The sequence below is a fragment of the Melospiza melodia genome, chromosome 21, assembly GCF_035770615.1.
Source record: "Melospiza melodia melodia isolate bMelMel2 chromosome 21, bMelMel2.pri, whole genome shotgun sequence".
Lineage (NCBI taxonomy): Eukaryota > Metazoa > Chordata > Aves > Passeriformes > Passerellidae > Melospiza > Melospiza melodia.
This window is the reverse complement of record NC_086214.1, coordinates 6,157,762-6,172,795: the sequence shown is the minus strand read 5'-3', so window position 1 is coordinate 6,172,795 and position 15,034 is coordinate 6,157,762. Positions and strand designations below refer to the sequence as shown.

Here is a 15,034-nt window from a genome sequence, read left to right as displayed (position 1 = left end):
GTGGGCTGTGTTCTACGGGATTTTGAATTTATTTTTTTCTTTGCTTGCATAAGAGGGGGTTTATTTTTTTTTTCACTGTTGTATGTATCTGTAAAGGTTTTTTCCTTTTATTTTACAGGAGGAAAATGGCTGAAATTCTTGGACCAACATCCATCCATGATGAGGAATCCTTGGAAAGCAGAATGGTGGTTACGTTCCTCATGTCAGGACTGGAGTCAATGGTTAGTAGAGAAGTTAAATTTTGGCATCATAAATGTGTCTTGGTATTTGCAGGATTACATCAGTATATTGCTTCCCACTGGGCAGCAGGGAAGATGGATTGTTGTATTCGTAATGTGTGTTGTCCAACCAGCTGTAATTGTATCTTTGGTTGTGATAAATCATGCTATCAGTAATCTTGTTTCTTGGTGTGGTGTGATTGTTTTAAAAATTATTTTGTCAAATAAATGGGAAGTATTTGTTGATTGCTTTGGTACAGTGTGGTTGAAAGGCAGGAGTATGTTCTGGTCTTTGTCATATGTAGTGTAGAGTGAATAAATGGTTTTGAGGCTAATGCCTTGTCTTCAGCTGCTGTAGAAACCCAACAAAACTTGTTCAGGAAATACTTCTTTTTTTGGCATATCATCTGTTTTTTAGAAGTTATTAAATTGTGTGGTGGGGTTTATGGTTGGCTAGGGCTGTGAGTGGAAATGCCCATCCCATTTCCTTGAAATTGAGGCAGTGTCCAAGATTTGTTTATTTAAAATTGGGGTTTTTAAATGATAAGCAAGAGTTTTCTTATTAGCAATGAAGCTTTGAGAGGAATGATTATGAGACAATATATTGCAAGTCTTTTATCCCATTACTTCTTTAAGTCTTTGTGTTACTTCCTTCTTCTATGCTCAACTGTTGGTGTTTTTATAGGCTGTAGCAAACTCTCATTTAGTTCCTATGTGAGTCTGACTTTCTGTGATCACTACTTGGTCATCTCATCCGTTTTTTTGGGATCCTTTTTCTCTCCAGAGGCTTCCTGCCTTAATTCTTGCCAGAAATTTCTCCTGGCAGAACATATGTAGGTGTTTGCAGGGATGGTGCAATCCTTCCATTCAGGGGCCATTCACCTGGGGCTGGGCAGACCACAGGGAGCCATCCTCCTTGCAGCCCCACCTTTCTGAGCAGAAGATGGTGTGTGAGAAGTGTGCTGTGAATATACAAAACTTCTGTATGCTTTGTTGAAGATGGAGTAAGACACTCAGTATGATTAATGTGGAAGTGGTAATTGAACATGGATTAATGTCATAAATAATTTCAATTAAAAACAATGCAATCTCTGAGTCTATACAAGGTCTTAATTTGCTGATGAATCTACAATACTGTTAAGATTTCTGATGAAAAGCATTCCAGATATGTAAATTGTGCTTTGCTACTAGCTGATGTTATGTTGCTCACAGTATCTTCTGAAGGGTGGATGCTGGCAGCAGTGCAATAATTGTTTTACATGAAATCACATACATTTTTATTAACTGTATCTTAACTATGATAATAAAAGCTTTTTTTTTTCTTTCTATAGTGTAAAGAACTTTCCAAATCCAAGGCAGAAATTGCCTGTATTGGTGTATTTGCAAGAAATGTTTTTGTTGTTGGAACTGAAAGAGGAAAAGCCTTTGTCAACTCTAGGGAAGATTTTAAGACGGATTTTATGGAATACTGTAAGTTTCAATGTTTTCTTTTTGTATATCACAATCTGCATAATGTATATTGCATAATATTAATGATTTTGGGGGCAAAATTCTGTCTATCATGGCTGCATGCTATAATTATGTTGGCTAATGCAAATCAAGCTGTAAAATAAGCAGTAACAGTGGTCTTGTTTATGGTGTTATTTCTACAGTGGCTGGAAGTGTTCATGTTTTCCTAGATAATATGAAAACCAGTACAATAAGAAGTATTAGACAGTCAGCCCTTGTAATGCATCTACATTTCCTAGTGTGTGTGTTAATTTTGCTTTGTATCCTCTCCTCCAAACTTTTTTCCACTCAGGAAGAGTGGAGGAAGGCAGTGAGCAGGTAGAGAAGTACTTCTGTCACATCAAGTGGTCCTGGTTCTTGAGATCACTTCATGCCTTACTAAAGCAGATGCACAGTTTTGAGAAGATGGTATTTTTTCATGTAGCTATTTTATATCCCTTTTATTTAGTAGACAGAAGTACTCATCTGTAACATTATGACTTGAAATTACATCTGCATTACTTTTCTACTGCTTTAAGTACATCTAGGGTGTGTTATTTGTTTAATTTCATTTTTACAGTAAAACTGTGCAACTTTTGTGTTCAAAGGACTTGATTCATTGATTCATTCATAGAGGACAGGATTTTTAGGGAAAGGTTTCAAAGGTTCAGTGATGATTTAGAGGAGCATTGATGCAGTCATTTGGGAAAGTGTTGGTGGTGGATACTGCCTAATAAATAACAAAATTATTTGCCTAGAGCAAGAGAGAAGATGGAGGTCAAAGGTAGGGTATGATAGAAGAATCAGTCTGATTAGGAGTTTAAAAAACTGTCAAGTTGTTGTTGTCAGGTTAAATACTGCTTGGAAAGCAACTGCATTTAGTGTGTAACAGAAAGACTTACTCCCAAAAATGCTTTTGCTGCTACAAGAAATTGTCTTGGAGGTTCTGTCCCAAGATGAGTTGTTTGTGGTAGGTGTCTTAGTTTGAAAAAGACAGGTGTCTGTTAAGGAAGGCAAGAGCCCTCCCTTGAAATGGAAAATGTAACCCCCCTCCCTCTGAATTATTCTAATTTTGAAATTAAAGGGCTCTGAGGCAAAGATATGGGGATAGGAATAACAGTTCTTTATTAGGAAAATTAAAATACAAATGCAACAGTACAAACAAAAACACACCACAGCCAGAGTGAGAGCAGTCCCTGCCCCTGTGTGCCAGGGGGTGTCCCAGCCCCATCCCAGGGGGGCTCAGCCCTCCTGCAGTGCCAGCTGTGGCTCTGCTGCAGCAGGGATCCTGCACAAGGGGGGAGTTTTCCTCTGCAGCTCCAGGGCTGCTGCAGATGGGCCTGGGCTCCCTCTGGCCATGCAGGGCAGCAGAAAGCTGCTCCTCTGGCAGTGCAGGGGGCAAAGGCTGCTGTGCTGTGCCAGGCCCAGATTGGATCCAGGCAGGAATGCTTGGCTCCTCCCCTGGGCGGAGCATCTCCCCATGGGATGCTGGGATTGGATCAGCCCTGCAGGGACACTCAGTGGCCATGGGCAGCAGAGATCTGCTGGAGGGAGGGTTGGTGTGGGAGAGATAAAGAAAAAACTGCCCCAAGGACAGCAGAGAACTGCCCCAGCTCTGATAGATGGGGATAGAACACCCCCCCAGGCACATCTTGCAGCCTAAGACAATTGGGCTCTGTTTTTTTCTTTTTGTTCTACTGGCATGGACGGTGACTTTCTGTGCACATATTTACTCCAAGGAAAGTCAACACAATGCTGGGTTGTAAGAGATAGCTGATATAAAAATGTAGAATTGTAACTTGATTGCAGAATCAAGTTACAATTGTTGAAGATGAATCAATTTCTTTTTCCTTATTTTTTCATTTTTTACCAGTACAATCTTTGCATACTCTTGTTTGTGAAAACTGCTATCTGAGTACTGGGGAGGGATTCAGTTTTTCACCTGATTGCTTTTTTTTTGTTTTGTTTTTGTTGCCTGACATCCTAGGTATTATGTGTTATTGCCAGTACTGTGGTATCATGGGCCCTGATATACCAAGGACTTTGTGTAGTAGGCACACTTATTAGTAGAGGATCAGAAATTATGGGGATTTGCTGTTTGATCTCCTGGCTAGATCTCTGTTTCAGATTTTGTAATGTGGGAAGCACTGGCTTCTCATCCATGCTTGTATTTGGCTGTATGAGATGTTTCTGTAGATGCATGTCTGTGTTTAAATCCTACATCAGTTTTGATAATCCTCAGCTTTTGCTTTATTCCAGTTACAAGATACTTGTTCTTGGGCTGTGTTTTTGTGCTGTCAGGCTGATAGGACTAAAGAATATTAACTTTGAAAACAGTGTTTCCATTATGATTCTTGCAGAACATTGTGGTGTAGATCTGTGTGAACAAAGCCAATATTGTCAGTTGTTGTTTCATGGTTTCACTAAGTGCACATCTCCCATGCTTTCAGGGGACTCTTGATACTGGAAATAGTTTTCTTTTGTCCCTGAGAATGATGTTGATAATTCCAGAAAACATTACTTCAGAACAACAATTTTTAGGAATAATAGCATTACATATTCCTGGTGATGCTGATTCCATCACCGCCTTTGGCAGCTTTGAGGTCTTGATGAAGTTTGTAGTATATCATTTGCTCTACAATGTAAAGCTGTGGAGGCAACAGTTCCTTGTTGCATTGTTTCTTCAGCTGAGTATGAAAGCAAGGAGTAGGCAGTGGTAGTTGAGATTTTAATAGGTGTTTTATAAGAATCCAGGAAGGACACAATTCTTTGTATATTCAACAAGCGAGACTTGAGTTCTTGTTACTTTAGGACTTGTTACTTTAGGACTGATAAAGGCTTCTAAGAGATTCTTACCTTGCTGTTAGAATTAAACCTTTAAAAATTCATCTGTGATGTCAGTCCCTGGAACACATCGTGCTGACAATAGTGAGAATTATCTCTCCACTTGTGGGTGCCTTCATATTTCTTTAAATATGGAAACAGAAGTCTAGTTACTAAGCACCTCTGGTTATGTCTGACTCTCTGTAAGCCAGCACATATCTTCAGTCTTTATTTCCACATTTTTCACAGTTCCTTTGTGTAATTTGAGTAGTGTATGAAGCATTTTCAGAATTTGTAGGACTCAGGCTTCAAACCTGCTGCTTTTTTAAAATGAATGAGTACAGTTTAGTGGGCTAAACTGATCAAATGTGTTTATGAGGTTTCTGAAGGAAGTAGTGTGTCACAGATATCTTTTCATAAAAATCCTTTCTTTAGGATTTTTCCCCCTTCTGAGAAGCTGTGGCCTCAGCAACAAAGTGTAAACAATGGTTATCTGCTGCTGTGGAATGCAACAGGTGCATCTGTGATTGGTCTCCTGTGGATGTTTGGATTTACTGACCACTCAGGGCAGAGCTGGGTCTCGCTCTCTGCTGAGACACAGACCTTTGTTATTCATTCTTTTCTATTCTTAGCTTAGCTAGCCTTCTGAGAACTTTCTCTTCTATTTCTTTTTAGTATAGTCATAATGTAATATATATCATAAAATAATAAATCAAGCCTTCTGAACATGAGGTCAACATTCTCGTCTCTCTCTTCATCCTGCAACCCTTGTGGCCACGGTCACAGTAGTGTGTACACTTTTTAGTGGTGTAGAACTGATAAAAATAATAGTGGTTCAGTGAAAGCAGCACTGGAGTTTGGTTTCTTGTGGCTTTCATTCATGATGACCCTGACCCACATGGGTTCCCTAATGCCTTGCTGCAGGGCAAGGATGAGCCCTGACCATAGCCCATTTACTTTATTACCTTAAGAAAATATGTTAGGAATGAATAATAACAACATTTTTAAAAATTTTAGTATGGTTGTGTAGTAAGTGTCGAAAAACCAGTCAACAGGCATTAATTATTTAAAACTGAGTCAGATAATGTATTCTTCTGAACTCTGCTTAATGAAGATGGTTGTGAGCCCTATGTCATGGTGAAACAGACTGTTCAAATCAGTGTAGAGCTGCATGTTCTTGTATCCAGAACAGGTGCCTTGGGTAACCAGCAATGTCAGACATTCTAGGCCTGTGTAAGTTTGTATTGTATATAGAAATAGCATGTACTTTGAGCACCTGCTCATATTGAGCTTATGGACAAGTGTAGATATTGCTGCACTGTAAGCAATCAACATCATATACATCTTGCTCTAACAGTGCTACCCCTTTTTTTTTAGTTGCTGTCCCCTGCTAAAGTGTATTGTGTGGTCCTCAGTTCCTCTTGCATGGCCTTGGCAAGATAAAGTGCCTCTGGATTGTCATCTCTGGATTGCTCTGGAGTTGTGGGTTATCAGCTGTCCTGAACAGGGGACTTACTCCTGGGGATCTGAAGAATGCTGTTCTCTTCAGTGTTCATCTTTGTCATCGTGGCAGTTTCTCTTGGGATCTGTGGAATTCATTCTCATTTGATTGTGAGCTGGAGATAGTTTATAAGACATCCAAAGAAACCCCAAAACCCAGAGGAAGCCTTATTTTCCCCAGGGAAATAAGAGAACTTTCTGTCAAAAGGGAAACTCTCAGAAGAGTTTCCTGATTCAGAAACACCTTTTTGGTCACCTGTCCTGGACTTTGAAAGATGTTTACCCAGCACCATATGTTCCTCCATCCCATTTGCCAAGGAGACAATTCTTCTCCAAGAATCCCAGTTGCCTCTGCTAGCCTTTCCACTGGTACTGTCTTCTACACCATTGATATTGCAGAGAAGCTTAATCCTGCTAGTTCTCCACTTCTGGCAGCTCTCCCAGTCATGCTGCTTGTTTCTTTGGTGGTGCCAGGGCTTTGGGCTCAATTGACTGAGATGGGGCCATCTTGCACCTGTAGATGGTTCATCTTGGATGGGTCCTTTATTTTTGCAGCCTTCATTTTTCTTCTGATGGCCTTGGGTTTCCACACTGATCTTAACAGTGCATCTGCTATGGGCTTGAGTTTGACTTCAAGTCCTGCTAGAGACTTTGGGCCAGGGTCTTCTGCTCTTCTTACCTGTACTTCCATGTCCACCCAGCCACAGGTTGGGAGAGCTTCTTGTAGGTTCAGGAATGCTCAGAATCTGGGTGTTCTTTATGTAAGAACACATCCAAGAATGACTGGAATGCAGTTCTCCACAAACTTATGGGAAAGATTGGTCAGCTTTGGCTCCTCGGTATGGTTTTTTGGTATGTATCTGTTTCCTCTTGGGTGTATTCCATCATCTGCAGACAAGTAAAATGATTTTTCCCATTAACTAGGCTACTGTGGACCTGCTTGAAGATCTGCAGCTGGGCTTCTGTCTCCTTGAATCCTTCTGAGTAATTTGTACAGCTAGGTTGCTTGGCTTGATTGCCACAAACCTTTAATGTTCTGTCTCTGCCTAGTCAGCTAAGGGGTGTGAAGTTAACAGCTGGTTTAAAATCCTGTGGGGAAAGTTCAGTCCCATTTCCTTGGAAATCACACATCTTGTTTCCTCAAGAGTCAAAAACAAACAGAAACTTAGTGTAGATAGTCAGTATTTCTGAAATTTCGTGCCTCCTAAATTCTGCCTCAGGTGATTTGCTTTTTGTGTGGTTCAAGTGATCCTTTGATAATTATAAAATTACTTTTCTTAAATTGAGGAAATTTTCCAATTTCATGAGCTGTAAAGATGGATGGCCTTAAAAAGCTCACAGATAAATTGAGTGAATGATATTATAACCAAAGCAAAATGCTTTTAGCTGTGCACCCATTTACTTTCCCTCTTTCATTGCAGTAATTTTCCTTAAGTACAAATAATGAAATACATGTATAGGAGTGGTGTCACAAGATTGTTGTTGCTCTTAAGTTGCCTCTCAGAGTTCCTGTGCAGGGGTCACATTCATAGTCTTAAAATTACTTCTTGTTTTTCTCTCCCTGAGGGATTGAAAGACACCAGATTAAAAACCTTCTGATATTTTAACTGCTATGAGACTGACAGCTCTTTAGCTAGTGGAGTCCTGAGCTCGATCAGCTTCAGATACCAAATTGTGCCCGCAGTTCTCTATTGAGCATCTCATCTTCAGGTTTTTTTTGAGGAAGTTTCAGTTAAGTAGATTGTTTTTCTGCTAAAGCTTGATTTCTTTGTTTCTTATTCTTTGGTGAGATGAGGACAGTGCTGGATTTGTAGCTTAGAATGGGGGCAGCTGGGAGATTCCTTTTCCAGCTGAGTGTAATGCTGGACTGTCAGACCTGGAGGGAAGGATATTCTAAAGAACCCCAAAACATCTAGACAGTCAGAGAAAATAAGAGACACTTAAGCATTTATTGACTCTCATTGCAAGATGAGGGTTGTTGGGAGTTGTATAGTTGTAGTCCTGCTGAATTTAGAAGAGTAGCGCAACTAATTCCACAGGGTGTTCACAACTGTGCAGAATGCTATTCTTTTACCATATAACCATTCCTCCCCTTTGTGAGCCATAAATCAGCCCCTTCATCCCTCTTCTGCACCAGATCTTGTTGTATATGTCCTTGACATCCCCTCCCAGATGTAGCCTGAATCCTGCTCAGGGTTCCAGTAATTGTGGCAGGGGCTTTGGAAGAGCCTGTGAAGCTGTGTAACCTCCAAGGGTTTGTGTGTCCATTGATAGTGCCAGGAGGAGTGAATGCCTGCTAGGTTTGATCAGTTCTGCAGGGCTGTTACAAATCTTGCTGCATTTGAAACTTAATCTTGTCTGTGAGTCTTGATTAAAATCAGCCAACGATTGTGGGAGGGATTAAGGAGGCAGATGCATAATGTGATCTTAAGAAAATGCATAAAAATCATGTAATTCAAAAAACCCATAAGGGTTTGTCTTCTAGTTAAGAAAGTTTCTCCACCTTTCTGTCTGCTTTTCATTTTCATATGAAGAGGGCAGTGTTGTCATCTTAATTTTGGTTTGTTTATTATTTTTAGAAAGTGTGGGTACACTTTCTGAAGCTGCTGGCAGTAAAGGCATTTTCAGAGAATCAGTTTCTTACATAGGAAAAACACCCACTCAAAAAGGTACATTAGATGTAGTTGTAAATGGAAGCTGATGTCTTATCCCAAGTCCACAGGCAAATCCTAAATGCTGTCATTGATTAAGCACCTGTGTTACAGGTATATAACAATATCCCAGTTTTGCATTATTTTTCATGTTCTGATGGCCCTGTCATACTGCAGAGAATGCAAAAGTTTCAGGCCTGAAGAGCTGGCAAATTAAATGTCACGTGGAGGTGGGTTTGCAGGGCATGAAGCAGATGTGTGAGCTGCACAGGAAGGATGAGATTCTCTTTGAAATGAAGATACGAGTTTTTAAGATGATAAATGTGGTTTTACTAAAAGCATTGCTGCTTCAGCTCATTTCACAGCCCATTTGTAATCAGTTGTTCAAAGTGATGTTTGTTTTCTTGTGTCAGTGTAGAGTTCTGATGCCAGCAGTCCTGGTGATGCACATCGCAGTGTTTCAGGCTTACTGCTGTGCTGGCTCGTGGTGAAGTCATGACACAGCTTCAGCACTGATCATGCTCTTGCACAAAGGAACACAGATCTCCCTTGCCTTTCCTTCAAGGTAGGCAAGCATATCTCTGTTGTTTGCCTCTGCTTTTGCTGGATGATTCGCAGTAAATCTTAGCAAGAATTGAATTATGAGAAAGGAAGGCTGCCACCCAAAGCCATCGCTTCTGTTTGCTTTTTAATCTTTTTAATACTGGAAGTGTTCTTACTTCCTCACTTCTTTTGCAGTGACTTTTGCTCAGAGATTAGAACAAGATGTAGGGCTGAAATCTTCTTTGTTTGAGTGATGATGTCTTGTTTGTAGCTCCTCTTATTCAGCAGTAGGAGGTGTGTGTACTTAAAATGTCCTTTGAAGGACATAAGCTGTCATGGCAGAAGTCAGATCCCTTCTGTAAAATGTTCTATGAAGCACATACAGAATAAATAAACCAGGACATAACAGAACTGCTGCATAAGATGACATGCACAGCACTAGAGAGCTATGGGACCCTTCACACTGGCATTTTACCTTTTCCTTGGTGACTCTGTTGGTCCTTTTTTTTTCTTGGCAGTTTAGCATTTTATTTTGACTGTATTATCCTCCCGTGAGATTGTGTTTTCAACCTCTTCATGCCAAAGAAAGCCTCCTTGGATGTGTCTTTTAATTTGTCATTCATGTTCTTCAGGGAGTGATATTTGCAAAGATTGTAGTGAGGATATAATAATTCTGGTGTAAATTTAAATTTGCTCATTGCTTATATACATAGATGTGTGCATTTGCTTCTAATAAAAGTAAACTCTTGCAATTTCCTGGCAGGTTTCCTGCTTGAGAATCTCTAGTTTAAAGGGTGGGACTAGGCACTTCTAATAACTTACTATTTTGTGCTTGTCTTATTTTTCTAAATAACTGCCAGGTGTTACAGAGGAGGGCCGGCCTCCAGAACTGCAGAAAACAAAGACTGCACCACCTGTAAACAGACAGGCACTGGATGCTGAGGAGCTGGAGGCTCTTAGAAAGTCTGTGGAGGAGTTTTTCTGCTTTTCCTATGGTGGGTGCTTTAAATTCTTCTAGATTTTAAAATTTTTATTCCATTTGGGAGGAAAAAACTGCATGAACTTAGCCTTCCAACTACACTGCTGTTTTTAGAAACTTTTAGTAGCTGTTTCTGAAAAATACACATGTAGTTCTTCTTGATGTGTTTTGTGGGATGTGATTTGAGATTCTTTCACAGTGCACATTAGTGCCAGCAGTATTAGGTTTTCTGAGAAGAGTTGCATCCACACTTTGCTTTTGCTCCAGTTCTGTCCAGAGTTACAAAGTTTTTCATACTTTTGCTAACTTCTGCAGTCTCAACACCAAAACAACTCCTCTTTTTTTTCCAGGTAAAGCTTTAGGAAAGTCAGCTGCAGTACCTGTGCCATATGAAGAGATTCAGAGGAACCAGTCTGTTGTGATAGTGCAGGGCCTGCCTGAAGGAGTCACATTTAAACATCCATCAAATTATGATGCTTCCACCCTGAAATGGATTTTGAAAAACAAATCAGAGATCTCATTTAGTATCAACAGGTTATTTGCTCTCTTTCTTGTGCTAGTCTGTCTAATTTGGTTTTGTACTTCAGTAAAATTAATTTTAATTTTTAATTAAATACACTGCAGACTGTTTCTCTTAAATAGGAATTCTCTCTGTAATGTACACTACCAAGTAATTAACAATGTCTTTGCTAAAACTGAGTTTTTCTTCCCATATTTCCACCCAGGCCTTTCGTAGAACCAAAGAAACAGATAGGTAAGTTAATGCTTATTCAGACTAAACAGAAAAATATTAGAATTTGAGTTTAGGTAGCAATATATGTAGAGCATTTCTTCATATAAATAAAGTGGCAAACTGTGCAGAAATTTCTAGACTATGAGTTGCCTTACTTATAAGTAATCCTTTCCTATATATAACCCTTTCCTTTATGTGTTTGCCAGGAGCAACTCATTAGAGATGAAAATCATTCTGTTTCATTCTTTGTCTTGATCAAGTTCATTCTGTTTCATTTTTCATCCTTATACTCAATTTCAATTTAATGTGAATTGAATAGTATCCTAAGAGAAGGAGAAGTGAATATAGGAAGGATTGCTTTCAGTTTACAGAAGATGCCAAGACATTCTAGTGCTTGGGTTCCACTATCCAGCTGATTTTGGCATTTATATTTAATTTTAAAAAGTAACTTAATATTTTGAAGTGGCTAGGTGTTGTAGTTGTAGTGGCTAGGTGTTGTAGCTAGAGTGAGTATTGTAAAACTCTAGAGGGATTCACTTCTAGCTTAGAAGAAACCCCCTCTCCTCTTCCTTTTATGGTGTCATGTTGCTTTACTTGCTAAATGCAGAAATGTGGGGATTTGTTTTATGAAAATGATGAAGCAATCTCTGTAGGAATGTAGTCCAAAAGGAAAAGTTTAATTTCTTAGTAAAAGAGCCAGAAGTTCATGCTTGATTAGTAAAGTTAGAGATGTGTTGCCTATGCTCAGGTTGAGGACTAGAGATGGAATATTACAGAAATTCTGTTAATAATATAGTACTATCAAAAATACAAGGCAGGTTTTCAGTGTGCTAAGTGACATTCTAAAGCTGTTTGTGTCTCAGTACAGTTTAATGGGATCTTTCATTATCTGTGAATAAGGAAAATACGCACATATGCTTGTAAAATATGAACAGGCTTTTGCTTTGTGAAATCAACGTTATATTTTCAATTTGTGTTTAAAGTAAATGGAGTACAAGAAATTAAAATATTGTCTTTTAACTTTCAGAAGCTGATGAGACAACTCCTTCACATTCAGTTATACCCCCACTTGAAAGGTGAATTTTAAATAATGTAGATTTTTTTAAAAATCAACTATCTATTTTCATATTGTTATCTTTGTCTTAATGTGCTTTTACTGCACATCTGACCTTTGAATAACTTTTGCTTACTTGGCATTTTAAAAAGCATGAAGCTCAGTCTTCTCTTTTGATCATTATTTGTGAGGAAACTGTTACAAGTTAAACAAATGGCAAAGTTTCTCTTTAGCTTAATTAGCCCAATGGGTGTTCTTAATTCACAGTCTGTTAGTCTTAATTCATAGTTTGTTTGCCATGTTTTGTGGTACAGCAGTGAGGGAGAACAGATGTAATGTTGCTTCCTTCCCCCTGCTCAATTTGAAAAAAGTGATTTTTTTTTAAAATTAGTAAATGAAGATATTATATCTGTAATATATGTACACATTTGTGAATGTGAAAACAGGGATCAGTTTTCTGTACTTCTGTGTTTGCCTCTCATTAAATGCTAAACATGATCTGAATATTGGATGTACCTCAAAAAAAAAGTAGGAATAGGAGATTGCTGGCAATTCAGTTGTAAAAATCAGATAAGCCAATATGCAGGGGTTTTTAATTTTATGTTCTTGTAAGAAAAAAGTTCTGAGAGATTGATTTTGCTTAACAAGCTATAAAGCTTTAAGAACTTCCCAGAAATCTAAGATTTGTTTCTAATAATGTCATTCTGTTTGATTTGTTTAATTTTATAGTTGTCCTCCTGTTACTGTGAAAACAGAACCAAGCAAGGATCCTGGTATGTTCAAAATTTTGCCTTAATTTGCAGGAAAAACCCCAAACCCCCCCCCCAAAAAAACAAACAAAAAGAAAAAAAACCCAGATTATGTTAGAAGACTGAACTTAGGCAAAAAACAGAAAAAAAGAGCTCCAAAAAAAGAAAAGTAGGAATAGACATCCTTGGTGACACAGAAAAACATTTCTTTCCTTGAAACTGTCTGTTTTTCAGTTGGAGTTTTTATCAAATATTAAACCCTAGCCAAATGCTTCCATTTCAAGAGGGAAATTACAGATTACAAAAATTTGTAATACACTGTAGACTGAATTTATCTTTATATGTAATTTAGAGAAGAATTTATTTGTTAATATTCCTAAAATATTGAAAATAAAAAAAATGTCCATTTTCTAGCTAAAATAGAAATTAAAAGTTCATAAATAACAAGAGGTATTATTTGTTATTTAAACATTGCCAGATGATTCCTAAGTTGCTCTGCAGGTAGCAGATGATTCCCCAGGGCATTGTGATCTGTGGCAGAGTAATGCTGAGCTGTGTGCTGTGAGATAAAAGCATGGACAATCCCATTACAGCCAGTGAGGCAGCAGGTGTGCTGGGAGATAAACTGGTGCCTTTGCCTTTTGCTGGGTTGAGCTGCACTGCTCAATTTCTTATTAGAATTAAGTTTGCCTATGTGGTTCAACTTTTTGCTCTTGTTATTTGTGCTTCACAACTTGAAATTTGTGGTTTAGGCACCCTCCATTTTTCATGTTTTCCTTGACATACTCAAAGCATTAACATGAACTTTTTACTAAGTCACTCCCAGACCACTTCCAGTGCTGCCTTTTAGGCATTTTAAGTAATTCTCAGGAGCTTTCCCAGGACTTTTAGCACAAAGAGTGATTAAATATATTTTTTCCTGTGGTAGCATGCAAAGAGGAAGGAGCCAATTTAAAAAATATTCTTCAGATCTGAGCCAACATCTTCAGGGGAGCCTGGTTTGTAGGGAGGTATTTAATCCTAGATTATTTCTGCAGTTGACCAAACTGAAACATAAGAAACCAGCAGGTCACTTTGTTACCGTTGTTTTAGCTTAGCAAATGTGTAATGTTTTGTATTTTTTTCCTTTTTCTTTTTTCTTTCTTTTTTTTTTTTTTTAATAGAGACCAACGAGGATCATGGTGAGTGCATTTTTTTTGTTTTGTTTTTTTTGGTGGTTTGGTGTTTTTTTTGTTTTGTTTTGTTTTTGTTTGGTTTTTTTGTGGTTGTTTTTGTTTTAAGAATCTGCTTATTATTGTTTCCATATTTGATTCCTTTGTTGCTTCTACAGGAATTTCTTCCAAATTGTCAACAGTAACATTGAAACAGGAAAAAGATGATCCTAACTACTATCAATTTAATACTCCAGGTAATGATATAATGTGTTTATCTCATTAAATGATTGGTTGCCGAAGTGTTGATCCCTCCATGACTCTCTTTTAAGTAATTTTTGGTCATTAAACATGCAATTACTTAGCTCTGTTAGGATACAGCATTTCCTATCATGTTATTTTGAAGAATACCAAAAGAACAACTTCATCCCAAACCCATATGTGTGTGTTTGGTTCTGAGGAAGTTTTGAAACTGCTTGATGTATTTTTCTGAGGGTACAATGTGCAGACTCTATAATTCAATGACTTTGTTAAACAGGAAATAAACCTTTCTGGTGTTGCTTTCTAGAGCGCTGCTTGAATTTTTATTTCAGTTTAAAGTTTCAGTAATTTTTATACACTGTACATTATATAATCAGCCATTCTGTTGATGCCGAATTTTGCCCCGAACAGGCAGAGTGACTGCCTAATCAGACTCAGCTTAAGTCAATTAAGCAGGAGGTATTTTTATTAGCGACGCGTCGGAGAAATCACAAAATGGATTTCTGAGTTCACATAGCAAAAGCAAGCCTTATATACATTTTTGGGTATAGGATTACATCAAATCAGATACATAATCATGCATATTCATATGGGGCGTGATGTAGGCGGAGCGTGGGCGGAGCGTAGGTGGAGACATCTCTTTTGGGGGATTTTTAGGTGGTCGTTCCTGTTGCCTTCATCATAGACGGGGTCTTTCCGATGAGTCTTCCTCTTTAAACTTTTGAACTCCTTTCCTAATCTGGTCAATTCCCGTTGTACTTGGCTTAGATCCCATGGCTTGGCAAAACCCTTAGGGTCGTTTCGACATTGCTGGCTCTAAACCTGCTTAGCCCATTAGTTTCTCCTATACTTATCTCTTCCCCTGTCATGATGCTCTGTCATGA

General features: G+C 38.4%; 1 protein-coding gene across 9 annotated transcripts in view; it reads left to right on the top strand.

Annotated features, from left to right (window-relative positions):
* The window catches only part of GTF2I (general transcription factor IIi), a 72,190-nt gene that overhangs the window by 5,586 nt on the left and 51,570 nt on the right, over positions 1-15,034 (top strand). For all 9 annotated transcript variants that reach the window (XM_063174159.1, XM_063174158.1, XM_063174155.1 and 6 more), the window contains exons 2-10: positions 119-221; positions 1,550-1,688; positions 10,084-10,218; positions 10,553-10,736; positions 10,928-10,956; positions 11,963-12,011; positions 12,719-12,762; positions 13,902-13,919; positions 14,069-14,146. In XM_063174159.1, the coding sequence (XP_063030229.1) occupies positions 126-221; positions 1,550-1,688; positions 10,084-10,218; positions 10,553-10,736; positions 10,928-10,956; positions 11,963-12,011; positions 12,719-12,762; positions 13,902-13,919; positions 14,069-14,146 (772 nt within the window). In that variant the 5' untranslated portion in view covers positions 119-125. The remainder of the gene's footprint in view (positions 1-118; positions 222-1,549; positions 1,689-10,083; positions 10,219-10,552; positions 10,737-10,927; positions 10,957-11,962; positions 12,012-12,718; positions 12,763-13,901; positions 13,920-14,068; positions 14,147-15,034) is intronic.